Raw genomic sequence first — 17,750 nt, 5'->3', positions numbered from 1 at the left:
CAATTCTTTCCACATTCCAGCGAAATTGGTCAAGTTATTTGTTTGGTATCGTGCTCACGAAACACAGTATACATCAAAACGCGTATATACACTGTCAGAAAAGTCACGGTGTTAATTAAAGTCCACACCGATTAGTGTGAAATTAAACATCATCTGTATAAATCGTTCGATTCTTGAAACAAAGTGATCTTAAAATCAACACCAAAACACGGTGAGTCTTAATATTTTTAAATGAAAAGTTCGAGGACCCCAAAGCTACGATTGGGAATTTGTTATAAATCGTCTCTATAATACATTTTTCATCAACTTGAAATAATCCCCTGGGCCGTTTTTTTTATTTCTTAAAAATTCGTCAAAATTGCTATGTATAATAACTTAAACGCTAAATAAGCTGGTTCATTCTTATGATACGAGTTTGAATAAATATTTAAGTAAGTTAAAGTACTTGCAAATCATTATTGTAATAGTAACATGAATATTTTATTCAAGTATTTTTCAACAATCACTAAAAACTAGCCATATTTATAAAATTAATAAAATAATTTTTTTTTTTGAAAAAGAAATTTTTATTTGAAAAAAGTTACGTAAAATTAATAAAATAATTTTTTTTTTTGAAAAAGAAATTTTTATTTCTTTTTCTAAAATAAAAATAAAATAATTTTTTTTTTTGAAAAAGAAATTTTTATTTGAAAAAAGTTACGTAAAATTAATAAAATAATTTTTTTTTTTGAAAAAGAAATTATTTTATTAATTTTACGTAACTTTTTTCAAATAAAAATTTCTTTTTCAAAAAAAAAAATTATTTTATTAATTTTACGTAACTTTTTTCAAATAAAAATTTCTTTTTCAAAAAAAAAAATTATTTTATTAATTTTATAAATATGGCTAGTTTTTAGTGATTGTTGAAAAATACTTGAATAAAATATTCATGTTACTATTACAATAATGATTTGCAAGTACTTTAACTTACTTAAATATTTATTCAAACTCGTATCATAAGAATGAACCAGCTTATTTAGCGTTTAAGTTATTATACATAGCAATTTTGACGAATTTTTAAGAAATAAAAAAAACGGCCCAGGGGATTATTTCAAGTTGATGAAAAATGTATTATAGAGACGATTTATAACAAATTCCCAATCGTAGCTTTGGGGTCCTCGAACTTTTCATTTAAAAATATTAAGACTCACCGTGAAAATGGTGTGGAATCCTATACGATATTTTCGGTGCTACATTTAACACCGCATTTCTAACAATGAACATTTATTTTTGATGATATGTGCAAACAATTTTGTAGGAAACAAAACGTGTTTCCAACTTGGTATATAAATTTCATCTCAATCCAACTTTTTTTGTCATGGAAAGAGTTTATGAAAAATCCTGCCCAAAACTCAGCATAAAATTCAGTTACGTACCAAAAATTTCCGAATGGGGAAACTACACTTAGTTGTAATTTATGCTAACCTATGCGGAGCATGATTTTGAGTGAAACTTCTGTTTGATGAAGTTAGCACGCAATTGCATAACCTTCAAGACATTTCAGAATATTTTAAAGTTTCACGTTAAATCACGGTGAGTCGTCTAGCCGCCGGAATAATCACGATTTTATGTGCTTGGCGTCGCTAGTTTGGGTGATGATGAAAAAAAAAACAACCTCGCCGGGAAAAGAGAGGTTACAAAAAAATCGAATTCACTGACTGAAAGCGATGCATTATACATGATGCAATCTGATGGAAATGTGATCAGATTATTGTTTTTTCTTCTTTGTCAGATAGAATGGAAATTCACGACAACAAACAACGTGAAAAACAGATACGCTGGCCACCCGAATATTGCGCTTCCAGAATAAAGAAGTAATCACAAGCTTTGAGCCCTGTCAAAGTTAGTTTTACTTTCTTTGTTTCATCCGCCAAGATTACCTCGCTACGTTTTTTCGGAAATGCGGATCCGAACAGCACGTGAATATAAAATAGCTATTAAAAAAAGCAACGGAACGATGTTATACACGTGTATTAAAGGTTTCATCTCAGAATTACACAATGGAACACACCCATCGTAGTTCCGGGTATTAAAATGGCTGCCACGAGTAATCATATAAAAATGATCGCAGTTTTTCCATTTTATTACTTATTTCCAATCCAATCCAATTTACGGTGAGTAAAAATAGGTTTGACGCACTCGTTGCGGTCCAAGGAAAGTTTCAGCTACCAAGAGACTTGAATTTATGGTAATGAAATACATGAAATGTGTAAAGAACCCCACCGTAGCGTAATAATATTTTATCAATCCCCTTTTCGTCCGTCAGCGCTAGAACGAGTTTCAAAACATTCCATCGCAATTTTTCCGGTGGTGTATTAAAGGGATACTCTCTGGTATTCATTGGTTAAAATAATAATAATAACAAATACATTTATTTTCTTCCGACTCAATACCAATTTGCATATGATAAATGTAGAGAATTCACGACGAATGGGCAAAGTGACGCAATGGGTAGCGAATACAAACAAAAAATGAAATCTGAACCTCCGTGTCTCCAGCTCCTCTCGTTACCTTCAGACTCCGCTCCCGGCTATGAGTACATATCCGACATTAATAGGGAACACAGCAGGAGATTGAAGTCAACGTGAAATGACGTCAAACCAGATGCTCCTGTACGAATGTTATATAGGTCGTTGAACACGCGAGTTGATGGATTAATCAAGGCCTGAATCCAACAGGTATAAATTAGAAATCACTTTTCTAAAAGGTATATTACGCAATCGACGAAGGACAAAGAACGTCGGTAGCCATTGAACGTCAAAGACACGTTCGACGTTTTACATTCATTGAAAATCTCGAGAGATGCAAGTGCTCGCGTTGATTGGATAAAGTAATTAGCAGCATTGTATGAAGAGTAATATTCACCGCGTTTTTATAACTCGTGACAAAATATTTGAGTATTTGCAGAGAGCAATTTCCGGGTTGGATACCTTGTGCTGCTTTTGAAATGAGTCTATATGGAAGAAACTCATCAAATTGGCAGATTACTGAAACAAACAATTGATCGCCAAGAAAAATGGTAATATAATTTAAAAATTCGCCCGTTCGAAGAGATTCTCTTAATGTCAAATTAGTTCGGAAAAAAAACTATCAGTCTACCCTGATTAAAAAAAAAGGCAAGAACTGTCGCCATAAAGCTGTAGCCGTGGATTTAGAAGATTTTTCGGATACCCATTGATCGATGAAAAGCCTTCGCAGTCGGACGCATCGGAGCTGAGCTAAGATTAGCTCACAGTTAGGCCCGTCTTAGATCTAAACAAATCAGATGTTATTTCCAAAGGAATTAGATGAGATCGTATTGTGGAATAATTTCCCGGCGGAACTCAAGAAAGTGCACTGAAAACAGTAAGGCATTCGGTACTTTGCCTCACCGAAAATGATCTAAAGACTGTGGATCGGGCGATCTGCACTATTAATCACGTCCTTCCCGTTTCGCTCATTCTTTCTGATCGCTCGATCGCTGTCACGAACGTGACGTTTCACCTCAGTAGCCCGACACGGATCAATCGAAGCTCTACTAGTTGTAAATGTCACTCTCGTCGTCGCAGGTATGAGATATTTGGCATCGTAAGATCGAGCTGCGGGGACTTTCCAATTTTTTTTTATTATTTCCGACACTCAGTATTTTGCAACGGTTTTGAAATTAAAGCCTCGTCATTACGCCGCTCAAGGACACAGCCATGGCACCTGATCCCCAGACACTCTTCATTCTTCGTCCGAGTCTCAGAGCATCCATATACATATGTATACATGGCTTTACGTTTGGACAAAGAAAGATAAAAGGCGAAGAAAAATAAGAGAGAAGAAAGACACGAATACGAATAAAGGTGAAATTTTAGATTCTGATAAACTAAGGTGTAGGTAAAGAAAGAAAATAAGAAGAAAATAAAACGTTCCGACACATAATCTGTATATTTTATAAACGTCGCCGTTCGAGGAACTAAAATTCATCAGATCCAAGCGACAGTATAATTAAAAATTATAAAGATAAAACGAAAAGGATACCTATATATATATATATATATATATATATATATATATATGTACTTTTTGATCGACATATTCTAATATCAAAGTCCAACAAAAGCCGGATATCGATCAAACGCTGGCGCAGAATTGATACCGAGAAACTTGGAGTGCCTCCCGTTCTCCGACTCATATCTACCTTGACGGCTATTGCCCTGAAACTTGGCCGTAGTCGGTGACTCCCAATTAGCCGAGATAATGTTCCACTAACAAAGGGCCGAAGAGAAGACTCGACCCTTCAGTGTTCACACGTGTCAAAGCAATTAGCCTAGTCCTTGAGAGTCAGGCACCGTGTAAATGAAAAATCGATTCAGATAAGCATGAATAAGTCTAACGTTGGAAGCGTTAGGACTAGATCCTGTACCGCTAGCGAAAAAAAACAAGCTTCCGAAATGGAATCAGAGAAAGAACGACGCAAGAATCACTACCAAAGGGTAAACTCATATAACGATACTTCTAATGATCAACTGACACCCAAGTTGTTGTTTCGTTCCTTTTTCATGAAGAACGGAGAAAAAACCGCATCGACAATTTCAGGAACTTTGTCTCATTTTTAGGTATTACGTTACGCGTAACCTTTCACGCGGGTAAAATTCGCGGTGCGTGATTATCTTTGAAATACTAGTACTTGATCGTTTTGCGATTGAGACAATGTTTCCGCGTGCATTATTTTCGGTACTTTAAATGCTGGTAAACTCTCATCATGACCATCGTGAAATGATCTCAAATTCAGGGAATGAGATGTTTGACTGTGTTTCACTTTTGTAACTTATTCGGAATAAGTATACGCTGTACAATATATAGGTTTACAATAAAAGGGTCGTGTAGTGTACAAGGAAAAAGAGCTGGATCAAAGCGTGACGACATTCCATAACTCATACCTAGGTATAAGGTATATCTAGTACCTTTATCGTAATAAAATCTTACCGTTGGCAGAGCAGAGTGAATTCCTTCCTTGGAGAACATGAGGAGATAGATATTGTCGAGGATTCATCGGCGTCGTCGGCGACATCGATGACGTTGGTGAAATCGGGCTCGGAGCCGACGTGGCAACCCAGTGGGGCACATCGTCGTGCCTCTCAGGAACCTCCGAGTTCGTCCCGGACAACTCCTTCGTGACTCGAACTTCTATGCCCGCCGTCTGTAACGAGATGTTCATGTTTTTTTGGTGAAAATTTACAAAGGAATCCCGCCCCTCGCTCCGACACGAATTCGTCTCGTGCGCGCGATACTTTCGATTCCGAAGTCTCAGCCTAGCATTCCCTTATCGTCATTGCGGTATGAATGCGTTACCGGAATTTTTAAACGCCCGATTTCGTTTAATAGTTGAATTCTCGTATTTTTAAGAATTCGTACAATAAAATGGAAAATTGAATAGTAAGCTGCGCAAACAAGGTTTCACATGTATGCCGCGTGGGAGGTTCTTTAATTCCGCGAGACATGGAAAAATATCAGATGACAAGCTGGAATTTAAACGGAATAACCCTGTACTGTAAGCGTGGTGTTGAAGGCCATGTAAACGAAGAGCAGCATCAGGATTCTGCGAGACAAAGCGTTTTCTCATACAGCACGCTTTCACGAGTTTCAGTCCTACATCCTTCTACTGTCAGACACAGGTTTCTATAATCAAGCTGGCAATGTCTGAGCTGAGAAGACGTTGCTACGACTACTCTCTTCTTTATCGGTCAATTTGGAAAGAAGTAATCAAAGACTAGCCCGTCTGATGCGATAACTACGTCGTACTTTGACTCGAACGAAGCATAGCTTCCAGGCACCCAAGGAATGGACCTTAGGCGATACTTTATTGCCAGACACATGTAAGAGAAAATTAATTGTTGGATCTCACCGCATTTCAGAAAATGATGTACTTCTTAGATAGATATTTGTAGTTAAAAAAAATAGTGTTTTTTTTTTCAAAATATTTACTGATTCTTTTGAATACCTCAGTTACTGCCAAGTTCTATTTTACTAGAAATAAATAACCAGCTTGATTGGCTTCGTTACGATTTCACTTTGAAGTAAGTCCTACATCCAACCGAAGAATTTAATCGCAAATTCCCCTTGTGGCTAAAAATCTCCCGAGGTTCACTCGAGTACGGGTCAAAACTTGGAAGGGTCAATATTTCGGATGGCCATTATATCGGAATTTCAAACATGAGAAAATAAAATAACGAAAAACGAATTATTAGAAATCCTTCTCTTCATGTTTGAAATTTCTACACAACAGACATTTGAAATATTGACCTTTCCAAGTTTTGACTCTCACTCGTCCACTCCCAACCAAATGATTAAAATCCACATTGCGAATATCCCGCAACTTGAATGCTTGATTCAAAAATTATTTAAAAACTAAGTTTCTTCAGTAACATTTGAACCGAGGAATACTCTGTCATTTTTCTTGATGAAACTTCTGTCGAATATATTTGCATCGCATCAACAGTTGATTCTCTGATAGATACGACGCTGCGGCATCTTGGATAATTTACTCCGTCGAATTCAAGAGGCCTTGTGAACTCGTGAGAACGTTTATCGACCGACCATGTATCCATATATAATGGAATTCTTTATTTCCTACGTCAACAAGTATCCTCTCCATCTTGCTTCTCCATGGACTGTTTTTCTCATTCTCATTTTCTGCCGCCCTCTGTATCGCTGTATCTTCACCCGATGAGAAACGAGAAGCGAAACTTTGACACGTCACATACCCGAGTTCTTCGATTTATTGGAAATATTACCTGTATAAATGACATAAGATATGTTTTTTCTATGCTGCCGGGAGCTTCTCAAGTAGACGATAACGGACGGGGTATGAAATGGTGGAAAAATTCTATGAATTGTGTTCTTAAGTAACTCAAGTTTGCTTTCCGAGAGTTTCGATAAAACACGTTGTACTTTCACCGCCTAGCCGCGGTGTTTCAACGGCGCTATCTTTTAATCCGTTGGAAGTTCCGAGTGAAATTAAATACTTAGCAGTCCAATTCAATTCAGTCAAACGAATATTGCATCGCAGCTTCAAAACTTGAAGAAACTTCACGACCATGCATCTATATGTATACTACCACGCAGACGAGCAAAAATAATCTGAATTTGAGTTCACAGATTGCGGGGACTTCTTGTGAAATGAAAAGTTTTATTCGAAGAGTTTGCAGCTTCCAACGAAGTAGGTATTCTATTTCGATGAGTCACTGAGGGGCTCCGCAACTTGTTGCATTCAAGATATCGTGCCTACAATAGGAGAAAGGAAATGGGGTACTTCTCAGGAGGCATGTTGACCGAAAGAAAGTCCGCTTAGTTCCATCGGATTATACTTATGGATACTCGGTTCTCAGACACATTTGAAAACAGATGCACAAGAGTTATGGCGGAGAACGGAACTTACAGCGGCCAAGAATGTTTTTTTTCTGAGTATCGAATAAAAATTCAAGAGTCATCGACCCCTCAAGTTCTTACCTACCCGTATGACCACTTTTCCACGTCACTGGCTTTGATTCCAAAATGAAGTTGCGACAATATCGGTGAAAATGGATTAATAAATTTATCGAATTAACGCAGGAAGTCCTATGTTATTGCAGTCCGGTATACAAGAGAGCGGTGCGGCAGGTGTAATTGGAGCTGTTACATCACGCCCATTCGGCTTTTAACACAATGAGAAATTCAGCAAGTACAATATGAAGTTAGTTCGAATGCTAGGCTACAGCCAATGAGGCCTCACGCGGTAATTGTATTCATAAGGTGACACAGAGGGGGAGGAAACCCAAGAGTGACGAAAATTCGAGCTTAATGCAAAACCGAAACTTTACATTTCGTGAAATTACCGACCTGTCTGAGAAAACCAGATGGAAGGAAATTCTGGCGGAACTTGCTGATTTCATTCGTTTCAAGTAGTAATGCGGCTCTATGGTCAGACCGTCGCGTCGTGTGGGAAATAAAATTCGTCAACGGTTGTGTCGTTACAATGGCAAAAATTGGGCACGGTGGTCTTTACGCATTACTACATGTTGATACTAGTTCTCTGCTTAGCAAATTGAAAGCACGTTTCGTCATTTTCGAACCCTGAAAACCATCACTGTTAAATACAAAATTATAATTCAATACGAAGCCCGTATCGGATGCGTTCAGATTCCTCAAGTGATTGTGAATCATTTCGATCGCAACGAATCTATTATAACTCTATTTAACTGAGATTTTACGGGATATTCTGATAAGAAAGTAGCCATTTTATAGAAAAGGAAAAGAAGAAGAAGAACGGAAACGTCTGAGAGGTGATTGTTAGTTATGTAATAATGTGCGAGACACGTCATGATTACGTGAAATTTATTCTGATAATTATGAATGGTTTCAGCCGTGACGAGAGTCGAAAAGATGTTTGAAACGTTAATTTTCTTTTTTCCCCTTGTCTCAAACTGATTGGGGTTTGAATATTTCGAAGACAATCAAGCTCACGGGGAATGAATAATCAATAGAACATTGTTCTCCGGTACGGCTGTTCGTAGCTGTGATTGGAAGCTGACGTAGTAGGTCTACAGAATTCTGCGATTACTTGTCCCTCACTCCATTGTTGGTCACTCTGAACCGGACAGGTTCGATTTCTCAGAAATGTGAAACATGCAGGTATATTGCTAACGGAATCCTGAATTTTTTTAAACAGTTTTCATTGTTTTTCTTTCAGTCTATAAAGAACAACCAACGAACGATTCGTTGACTAGTTTCAGGCTAATAATTACTCGTATATAATTTGTTTGCAGACGTGGCCGACCGTGGTGCAGATACCCGAAAATTCAACAGTAAATTTCAAGTTTGAAAGTCCAACAGATTTCGGTGCTTGTATCACTGGCACAGAAGTAAACATTCAAAGTTTTAATTATATATTGATCGGGGACGTTGTAGTAGATTTTGAGATTTTTATCTCCCCATATAAATAAGCGCATGTATATTTAAATGATGTAACGAGTAAAACTCCAACACTGCCGAAAAATTCGCGATTTTCACTCCACGCGGTTACAGAGTGAATAAATTTCATGCTCAACCACCGTCGGTTAGATTGTGTAACATGCTCCGTCATTGTAACCTGGTTAACGTGATCGTGGAGGGGGAATTTTGATACAAATTGAACGGAACTCAACGAACCACGTTACTCAAGGAAACTTTCCAGAAACGAGAGTTTCGAGGCACGTAAATCAATATAGGTATCTACGGTCTCCAGGTTAAGGTGACTAATTTTCAGAGAACACACGCCGGGTGTACACATATATCTCATGTTCAAATTACGCGTATGTGACAGGACGCAAAGGGATGCGAACAATTTATTGAACAAGGAGTGCCTTGAACAGCTACGTATAAAAGGAACCGCTGTATGTAGTTGACGGAGATACATCGCAAGTTCGCAGAGCGGGGGAAAAGGTGCTTTTACAAATCCTCGGGTACACGAACTCTCATTTATACATTTCCAGGATATTACGCGTTTTGAATGAAAGCCTTTAACCAACTCGATGACATCTCTTCCAAGGTTCTTAAATTATCTAGTAGGCTAGAGTAACGTCGGCAGAAGAATATCGCGAAACGAATCGTACAGAATTTAGAAAATACTTTGTACGAATTAATGAATGCACCTGCGGAGGGTGACAAAGATTTAATTAAAGAAACAAAAAGAAAAAACGTTTCAAAGTACGTAAAAGAGCTCGATGAAACAATGTTGTTACAGCCTCTTCACTGTTCGAACAATTAATGGAATTTCCTAATTAACGAATTCCTCTGACTTCTCGGTGATTAAGATTGGGATCTGAAAACTCGTTAACACGATTCAGTGGATGATTTATTCGGAAAGCCTAATGACCCGACGATAAGGATGAAGCATTAAAAAAACTGCCAATTTCTTCGTTATTTCGTAACAACGAAAACCCCACTTCGTTAGTAACAGCGTTAGCACAGTTGCGTAATCAAGTGCCAATGTAGGTGCTCTGTGGCTGCTTTGCAGATGGAGGACAAATGTAATATAGACGAGGTTGATGATAATCGGCATGACTAATGGTCACACCGGAAGATAAGTGATAAGGCGGAGAATACATGAATATAAGAATGGAATGATCAAAATGGCGCTCTATGAACAATACGAATTGCGAACAGTTGCGATAGAAATTATATCTGCAGAGCCACAAAAAAACATGTATTGAAGAACTGTGCGAAGCAGACCTAACGAAAAAGTAACACGGAATGTATTTATGCGTTAACGACTGTACTGTAAAATAAATTCATCGTACGTCAACTTTTCCGGCCTTCGAAGAAAGTACAACGACTTGAGCGTGATGTTTTCCGATGGACCAAGTGAATGCAGATTGAGAGGAGGCCAAAATAATCTCGAATGCAAATAAAAATATCAGGCAAAACATTCGATTCTTGACAATATCTAGGATAGCGCCACACCTAATACTATATTTCAAGGAATAAAATGCGAACATTTTCGTGTCGTCAATGCGTAAAAGGCTACGTCGGGGTGAACGTAGCGTGCGCGGAGAATACAAAGCGATAAAATTGAAATCCGTCAAGCACGATACGCTCCATTTCAGCAGTCGTCGTGACGACAGCCAGCATTCTCGTCGTCCGTACGTTAAATCTGTCGAAAAGCGGTGCAATAAGACGCGCACCTCCAGGCCGTAGATTGAGCACCAGGAATCCGGCGAATCCAGAGTGAGCATGGAAATTAGGATGGTGAAACCGTACCAGACTCGTCGTCGTTCTTGCGGAGGACGCTGTTAATTTTCATTTGAGCACGGTGGCGCAAAAACAACAACGGCACACAACCCGAGGTGTATACATAAGATTGCTGAAACGATAAATCTAATCGTCACACGACTCAAGAAAAACAACTGTTACTGACTCGAAACCACCAGGGATGCAGGACGAATTAGTCCCGCAATCAATTACCTCTCTTTCCTCGCAATGTTATTCTCTCTTCCACGGCACCACCCAGTTTCGTCGTATAATACCATTTTCGATTGCACTCGGAGAAAAGTTTTTCACCGAAAAAAATTTGTAGGCGCATTTTGTAAATAAATTCCTCGTGGAAACACAATATTTTGTGGTAAAAACCAAAATCAATGGAATAATTCTTTGAAGATGGCAAAATAATTTCATTGCATAAAATATACTCGTATATACGAAACCTCGATTTCAATTCAGTCAATTTCATGGAATAATACTTTTTTACCGTATTGTCAAAATATTGAATACGCTCTATTAGATTCAACAAAGTCACCGTCACGAGGCCCACTAAATTTATTCAATGAATAAAGATTAGTAATATTTACGAAATCGTGCAAGCTACTAATTGATTACCGCTATCAAATAATATGTTACATCGTAAATCTACAAATTTTTTTGCTGAAGTGGCAAAATACTCACTGCAACCCGTCAAAAATCCTTTCTCCAAAGAGAAGTAAGTTGGGCAGTTATTAGGAGGGGATCCAAGCATCTGTCTGGAATAATCCGCAGACCCAAATCGTTCATAATCTAATACCATTGAATCAGCCTATTAATTTACAATGGCATATATTTTTGTCATTCTTTGATGCGGCTCTTAATTCATGTAGCATAGAATACGATCGAACGACAATTTTTTAACTTGCAACAATTGAAAAACCATTATTCAATCTTTACCAAATGATTTCACTACATTGATCTGATTTGGTAATGGCAATAGAATGTGGCCGAACCGTTATTTAAACATTACTAAAATAATTTGTTTTCTAGGCACTGTAAAATCAACTAAACTTTTTGTTTATGCGAAAATAATGTTTGGTTGGATGTATGTTAACCCTGAAATTTCGTTTTCAGGACCAAATTTTGGTCCTTACGACCAAATATTTTTCGGAGTGTGAGAATAAATATCGAGAATTCTTTACACACCGTATGACGTCAAGGAGATCCTGTTCCATAGGTTGGATGTATCAAAACGATACGCTACCTCTGCGCGTAGCTACAAATCTTTATTGAATTTTCGGTAAATAGACTTCGGGTCAAAGGCAGGCTTCTCCTAGTCAAGGAAAACGGCTGGAGCGAACTCAATTACGAGTACCTTGACTCTAAAATAGTTCCCTGAATTCTCTTGGCGAAAATGAACTCGTCGATGTCGACCTCGCGGAAAGTGTCAAATTAAACCCAAAACAAAAATGATCTCCCTTCTAATTGAAAAAATTTCCTGCAACTGAAGGAGCAGATCTGGAATGGAAAATGAGTTCTTCCATTCGATCGGTCTGCACTTTCTGAGAACTCATAATCAGTCTTCCTCAAGCTCGAAATGCATTGAATGATCGACTCGATTCCATAAATTTGAATCAACAGAGATTTTCACTGAACTTATAAGCGATGACCCTTAGAGTACAGAAGAAATTCTGACGGACTTGAATCGGTTCTATTCTATCTATCCGCCAGCGACGATAATTCAGTGGGAACCTCGATTTATTTTTCGACTGATAACACTGGTCTACAGTGGTTTTGTTGCTCTTGATATTTGAGTCGTCTTAGAAAGATTCGATGTCAACGACCTTAGGAGTAAGCGTAGTTTTTCGAAATTGGCTCTAGTTATTTATTTTATCGACATTTTCATATATGACTCAAAAAAGCAATGTTTAGGTGAAAAATTCGATTTCTTTTTTTTAATATCTAAAGTTTATCAAAAAAATACTATTAATAACCTTAGTTATGCTTACTTTATTCGGGCAGAAGTATAAAAAATATAAGAAATATAATACTTTGTTGTTCTCGCCATGAAAAAGAGGGCACAACAAGTTTCTTCAAAAGGGGGGGTATTGGGGTATTCCGAAAAAAAAAAATTAAAAAATTTCTCTCAAACACGCATCAAACTTTCGGTAGAGCATCTTATATAGAATATCTCAGCCAAATACGAGCTTTTAATATTGATTTTTTTCCATTTTCCATTTAAATAACAGGTAAAAAAATTTAGGAAAAAATATATCTCATAAACGTCTGACATATAAACCATCTAAACGTACATCTAATAAGCTATCTGTATTAACAGATTCTTATAGAAAATTTCACGCTCTATAAAAAACTACTGATATAGAACTTTAACCGTTCAAGAGAAATTCGCCTTTAAACATTGAGTCATCTCGAATACAATACTACAATAACATAAAAACCAGAGCCAATCTAATATAATCATAATTATATTCGTAAGTTTTACGTTCTCAAACGCCAGGATTCACAGAAAAAATCAGAGCAACAAAAAAAAGTATTTATTTTGTAGAGCTGTGTAAAGTTTTCTTTCAACCACTGCGTAGAGCGGTTGAACGTGGTCCCACGATGATCCAATTGATTACTCGCGCCTCGTATCAGAGAGTTAAAAATTAATCAAAGCCACGTAGATTCGGAGTTTGTTATAAACAAGGGAATTCAGAGTATGTCTGCTTCAACTCTTGCATTTCTCGCGGTAGGTATGCAGTTTTGATAATTGTGTTATAAACCGTTGGCCGGATTATTGGAATAGTTCACCGGATGCGGAATCCAGCAGTTGGGTTTCTCGTTCGTCTCGCATCATCCCTTCCCACCGGATCGCATGTATTCTACCTGGCTGTGCACAAGGCCACGACCTTCTGTAGCCGCATGAGATAAGAGTTGGATCAAAGGAATCATTCGGCAAGTTGTCCTGCCATGCAAGGCCGAAAGTTGGCTGAATTGAATCGGGAACCCGCGAGTGTTCGGGCCACCTTGCCCGCGGCATTAAAAGGGCAACTGAAAATTTCGAGGGTGAAATAATTGGAGCAGCCCTTCGGAATGAGATTCTTGAAAATATCAGTCGCATTATTATGCGGCAAAGCCTTTCACGACAATAAAAGTCAACTCAAGCTCCGAATGACTTTCAACTCGCACGGTTCAACTTCAGGCTTAGTAAATTATCAGGTCTACGGCGGAAAGATTCGTTAATTAACTTGCGTCGGTTGTTCGACTACGCAAAGATAATACGGCATGCCTCAAGCTCTATCGTATTGTATCGCGATGGGTGAGATTCGTCGTTTGCGTAGAAATACGTGCGTCATTAACAGGTGAACATTCCGATTACGTCGTGCTTCACGTTGCGGTCCATAACACGTGAAGCGCCGAACGAATCGATCGAATTATTATTTCGCGTTTTTAGGATTCCGTTCCTCAAAAGTGAAAAACGGAACCCTTAAAGGATCACCTCGTTGTCCGTCAAGACTCTTTTTCTCAGGAACGGGTAGAGGTATCAGGTTAAAATTAATAACAAATACTAAGGTCTACGGTCCCTTAGAGGTGTGAGAAATTCAAGTCTCTAAGCCTGCGCAATCAAAAGATACGGCCATTTGTGTCACATATTTTGATACTCGCAAACTCACTCATCAAAACCTAGAGGGTACTTCCCTTTGATCGGGAATCATGAAATTCGGAGAGAATAAAAGTCTCACAGCACAAGTGAAGGAAAAACTCCCAGAAACAATTAATTTGTAGTTATATCGTCGTTTCCATATCCAGAATCCCGAGCAATCCCAAAAATCTACTTATCAGAATAATAAACCAATAAATTGGTAAACCGAACGAACTGATTTTGCGTTCAAATTACCAAAGAAGGATCGACAATGACGCAAAATGGTTACGCGTACCTTGTTTTTCGTAATTCCAACAAAATTTAAACAGTTCTTTTAACGATACCTCTTTTACTCAATTTTTCTATTTACTATAAAAAATGAAATTCTTCTCAGTGTGATTAATCATCACTTACATAATTATACGGTAAAAGCAAACCGAATAATCATTGCTGCTTCTCTGACTCCTTTGAATCTGGCCAAGATCCGAAAAGCCACTTCCTCTGCACTATTTCGGAACCAATTTATACTTTCAATCGCAATCCGCGTCCAGATCGGAGGTAGGCTGAGAACTGGGTAAGGAATTGTTCCGAAAGGGTGAGATATAAGGTGACGCCGTAGGAAACGGGGATCGTTGAATATGGAGGTATGTATATACCTATGTACCTACATGTGCCCGGAATTCTTGCTATTCAAACACTGTCCTTCGCTTTTCCGTCTCCCGATTTATCCCCCTCCGGGGATTTCTGGCAAAGGAGGAGAGGCGGAGTGTGGGAAGGAGAAAGCGGCGTGGAAAGCTCTTGGTAAATCCACCCACCACCTTGACGTGCCTTTCAACTTCGTTCGAGGTTTGTTACAGGCGCATGAGCGGACTTTAAAATATGCTCCTCGGCTGAACTCGCACACTTATACCCGCTTAGCGCGTACATCATTTTCGTAAATATTCCAGCACATAATGCGCAGCCCACTCTGTTTGTGAAAATTAGGGTACTTAGAAACCGACGGATTGTATGCGGCATACCTGTGTTCGTTATTACATTATACAATACCAATTTCCCAAAATCAGACGAGATTCGTAATATCTACTCGAATTTAGTTTATTATTCATTCGTTCGTAGGATTGATCCATAAACAGTCGATTCGGCGTGAAATTAGCCCTTGGGTATTTATTTTTAATGCCCGGAAGAGGAAGGTTCAACAGTAATTGCACGAGGAGCTCGGAAAAGGAGAAAAAAAACAAAACGAGAAATGAAAATACGGATGAAAGGAGATGTTTCAAGACTGATTCAATACCTCGAAAATTTGTGTGTTTCTCGTATTTTTTTTCCTCCTTGTTTGTTGTTTCCTTATCGCTACGAAGTGGGCGGAATTCGAAGCTAAACGAATGTCATCCGAGCATGCCGCTTCTTGCGAGAGCTCAGCAAAGTACGTTGGTACCAATTCGCAAATAAAACAACCGCTCGTCTGCATCTCTGATAAGTACAAATTGGCATGTATTCGTGTGTTTTATGTAGATACGTACACACATCACCGTCCTGATATAGGTATAAATTGTCACTTGGTATTCGATCAACCTTAGATTGTTATTTATGGATCCGTTACTTTGCTTTTGAATTCTTTGACTTGCGATCAGTTATAGTTGCCGGGTTAGTGTAACGTCAACCGGCATTATCCGGAGGATACGAAACTTTGAGCACATATTCCCATCGACGACGCTGAAACACCTGTGGCGTCGGCAATACCTATATACTCTAGAGGATGTATCGCCCAACTACGCGGGAATAGCTTTAGCTTGCTTCTGAAGAGTTGCATTCGAAGCTACGTGCATCACGAAAAACCAATACCACTAAAAATCGTCGATCCGATTATCAGTAATCAATAAACGTATGCCCCTCAAAGGCAAGGCCGACGCGTACGTTCTCCGATACACAGCCTCGCGGTTCTACGAAGTTTCTACAACGTTTGAGGCGAAACTATCCACTCGTAAGCTAACAGAATTATCCGTGTATAGTTAACAATCGTAACTAGGTATACGTGTTTCACAGCATGTGAGATGTACGAAATTAAAGATGAATCGTCGACCGATGAGCCTCACCGAGAAGGGCGTATAATCCACCACTCAAGACGAGTAGCGAAATTTCGTGCTTGAGGATTACGTCGCGGTTGTTGACTCCTAGTTTATAACTTGACGACACTTCTGCATTTAGCAAGTATTTCCTCGCAAGGTATACTCCGTCCACCGTAGCTGAAGCAGCATAAATTCTTCTGCCAACGTATCAGAGATAAGTTTCACAGGGTGACCGTAGACGCTTAATCATCCGGTTATTAAATTTGCGGTAATCCAGTCTACCCGACGACTATATCGATTTATACTTTATAACAGCCAACTAAGTGGAAATTAAATATACTTATTACACAAGTTCTGAATTAAATGTTAATGCGGTATTATAGTGTTAGGATCGGGATTATCTTGCCGCAATATACCTAGAACGGCACTGATTGTTTTCAATTTACCTTTCAATTGACCACGAAACTCGGCATTGCGAGAACCCTTCGTCATCTATTCGCTAAACAATACGACCCACGGCATTCAATGCCACAGATACGTCGTACGGTAATTAATACCTGCAGGGGTAACAAATGGTTGGTGAGAGATGAATACTCCGGAATCTGACAATGGTCGATTGGCAAGCGGGGCAAAAAAGGTTAATCAGGCAGAGGAAACATGGCCGAAGAAGGAAAATTCTCATGAATAATTTATGCGCGTTAGGTCAATCTCAGAGAAGGGCTACCTGTCCTTTTTACCGCGCAATCGTTATTCAACAATGTTAAACTAACCGTTTTTCCACAACTTACAGCTTTCGAACTTTTACAACTGTTCCTCGAGACTAAAACTTAATCACTTCGTTCTGTTCTGCCAGAAAAATATGGCAAAAATCCCACGCTAACGAGCTTTGGCAAAATACATTGCGGATGAGTTTAGACACAAAGGAGGAAGCTCGCTCGTGCGGTACGTCATTAACACGAGTATCTATCGTATATTCCCCGTCCGCCACGAGACTGGAATCTGTCGGCCTCGTCTACGCGCGCAAACACGTATCGCATATTCCTGTGTTAAATGGTGTACCGCACACCACAAAGTGACAGGGTATCGGCTCCTGGCGACAATGTCATCGCAATTACCCTCGACGATTCAGCAATAAAGCAGAAAAAGAAACCTTGTAATCAGGTGTCGATGTGTCCCTATTCCCAATCATATTTCAAAAAATATTTCATTCCCATTAATTACACACGTACAGCGATTTGCTGCTCATTGTCAGCTACGGAAATACGTAGGTGAATATCTGT

At 38.7% G+C, this 17,750-nt stretch overlaps 1 protein-coding gene across 1 annotated transcript in view; it reads right to left on the bottom strand.

Annotated features, from left to right (window-relative positions):
* Positions 1-17,750, bottom strand: part of LOC124302885 (uncharacterized) — a 36,848-nt gene that overhangs the window by 5,943 nt on the left and 13,155 nt on the right. The window contains exon 2 of the mRNA XM_046759454.1: positions 4,993-5,206. Coding sequence (XP_046615410.1) covers positions 4,993-5,206 — 214 coding nt within the window. The remainder of the gene's footprint in view (positions 1-4,992; positions 5,207-17,750) is intronic.

Source organism: Neodiprion virginianus, chromosome 4 (assembly GCF_021901495.1).
Source record: "Neodiprion virginianus isolate iyNeoVirg1 chromosome 4, iyNeoVirg1.1, whole genome shotgun sequence".
In the NCBI taxonomy this organism is placed as follows: Eukaryota; Metazoa; Arthropoda; class Insecta; order Hymenoptera; family Diprionidae; genus Neodiprion; species Neodiprion virginianus.
The sequence above is the reverse complement of the archived record's forward strand: the minus strand, read 5'-3'. Positions and strand labels throughout refer to the sequence as shown.